The 2,035-nt window shown below is 64.4% G+C and overlaps 1 protein-coding gene across 1 annotated transcript in view; it reads left to right on the top strand.

Annotated features, from left to right (window-relative positions):
- The first annotated feature begins 1,359 nt into the window (after positions 1-1,359).
- LOC130456974 (basic salivary proline-rich protein 2-like) overlaps positions 1,360-2,035 on the top strand; it is an 18,832-nt gene continuing 18,156 nt past the window's right edge. Inside the window, exon 1 of the mRNA XM_056814792.1 lies at positions 1,360-1,457. Within this exon, the coding sequence (XP_056670770.1) occupies positions 1,360-1,457 (98 nt within the window). The remainder of the gene's footprint in view (positions 1,458-2,035) is intronic.

The raw sequence follows: 2,035 nt of genomic DNA, 5'->3' as shown, positions 1-2,035 counted from the left end.
CCCATTTATGGTGAGAAACAGACTCGGAAAGATGGCGTGCCCTGCCCAGGCTCACAGAGCATTAAGGGCCCTGGGAAGGCGGAATTCACACCAAAGCCTCCCCGACTCCTGCTCTCGGCCTTCCCCCATCTCCATGGAAGGTGGTTTCTCGCAAACAGCGAGGAATCATTTCCCTAACCAAATATGGGTGAGAAGGGAGGCTGAAGCAAGGGGCAGCGAGGCCTCAGGAAAGAGAAGGCCCGTGCCACTGTGGGAGCTCTGGGGACAGAACCAGGCCCAGCTTCAGTGGAGGCCTTCACCCACCAGCCTTCTCCGGCAAATGACCACTGGGAAATAGAGGCATTGAGCAGAACCGGCCTCGTCCTTCCACGGACCTGTGTGCAAATCCTGCTAGGGAACAAAATACTTCCCTAACAAGTCTGGCCCCGATGTCCCTGGGTCTTTGCTCCACACGGCGGTAAGGACAACCGTCCCTTTTTGAAATCTGGACTCCAGGTCCAGGCAGGGAAGAGAGCCGGCACGTCCTGGCCCCGGCCCAGGGACGCCACAGCGCTCCGGAGGGCTGACCCCATCGAGGGAGGCCTCTGCGTCCGAAGAGGCGGGCTGAGGGGCAACCCCGGAGTGAGGGATGGACCAGAAGGGAAGGGAGAGGCCAGGAGAGGGGAGCCTGGGGGAGCTATCCAGGCACCACGAGGGCCTTCAGCCAGAGGGCCGGGTTCGGGGATGAGGGAGCCCTTGCGGGACTCTCTCCGGGCCCAGATGGCAGGTGGGGAGGAGCTCCATGGCCAGCTCTCACTCCGAGCCACGGACCACGGAGAGAGGGGAGGACGCAGGGCCGTGCGGTGGACAGCCCCGCCCTCTCCAGCCTCCTCTCCAACCTCCTCACCCCACCTGCCGGGCCGCCACCAGTCATGCCAGTCTCCAGAGCCACCCTGAGAGCTTCTTTCATCTCTCCTAGTCACGTGTCCCAGCCCCAGAGATGATTAAAGGGTGGCTAAATGGGGCCTTTGAGGAGGGTTAGAGGAATCCGAGGAGGCAGCCTGGAGGGGGTGGAAGGGGGCCAGCCATTCCAGGGACGATCAATGGGCTTGAGCGGGGAGGAGCTCAAAGGAGGGGGCTCCTGGCGGGAAGTGGGGGGCGCTGGGGCCGGGAGTCTGTGCAAGGGGAGGCCAGGGTTGTCCTCCTGCCCCGGGAGGGACCTCTGAGGCCGTCGAGTCCAAGCCGCTCCTTTTACAGATGAAGACACTGAGGCAAAGGGGGGCGGGTGGCATCGGCAGCTGGCCTGGGGCGCCGGGGTGTCCTCCGGGCTCCTCAGAGGGGAGGAAGAGGATGCCCGGCTCCAGGGAGATGGGAGGGGCGATGACGGCCGTTCCTGGAAAGCCGACTTTCCCTTCGCCGCCACCTCTGAGCATCACGTGGCTGAGGAGCCTCAAGAGCCCACGCCGAGAGGCAGGACGGCCAGACAGACAGACACGGTCCTGCGCAGCCACCCGGCAGTCCCTCTAGATGCAGTCCAAAGCCTCTGCCTGCCGGGGGTGAGCAAGAGGGATGGGGCAGCCTCTGGCCCTTCGGGACACGGGCAGTGGGTAGTCACGACTATTCGGCCCACAATCTCCGTCGTTGTTCCACTGTGACCCCACGGCGGCCCCAGCCTCGCAGGCCGAGAAGACGGATCCCCAAGCAAAGGGCCGCCTCGAGACGCACCTCTGAGGGGGGATCCTCTCACGGAACCTCATCCGTGGCCAGGAGCCCACTGAGCGGGGAGCGGAGCCACAGCCAGGAGATGCCCTCTGGGCACGTCCCACTCCTCCACACAGCCTCTCTTGGGTGGAGGAAGGGCACATTCCCAGCTCTGGGGGCCTGGGTTGGGAGGGGGCCCTTCTCCCCTGAGCCCCGGCCCTAAAGCATTGGCCAGGACACGGAGGGAGGAGGCTGGGAACCACTCAGCTTGTTGAGGAGACAGGAGGGCGCAGCACACAGGAATGTGAGGAAGGCAAGTCCTCTGCGTCCACCAAGACACAAGGCCCTCCCTTCC

The sequence above is a fragment of the Monodelphis domestica genome, chromosome 2 (assembly GCF_027887165.1).
Source record: "Monodelphis domestica isolate mMonDom1 chromosome 2, mMonDom1.pri, whole genome shotgun sequence".
Taxonomy (NCBI): domain Eukaryota; kingdom Metazoa; phylum Chordata; class Mammalia; order Didelphimorphia; family Didelphidae; genus Monodelphis; species Monodelphis domestica.
Note: the sequence above shows the minus strand (reverse complement) of the source record. Positions and strands in the feature narration are given on the sequence as shown.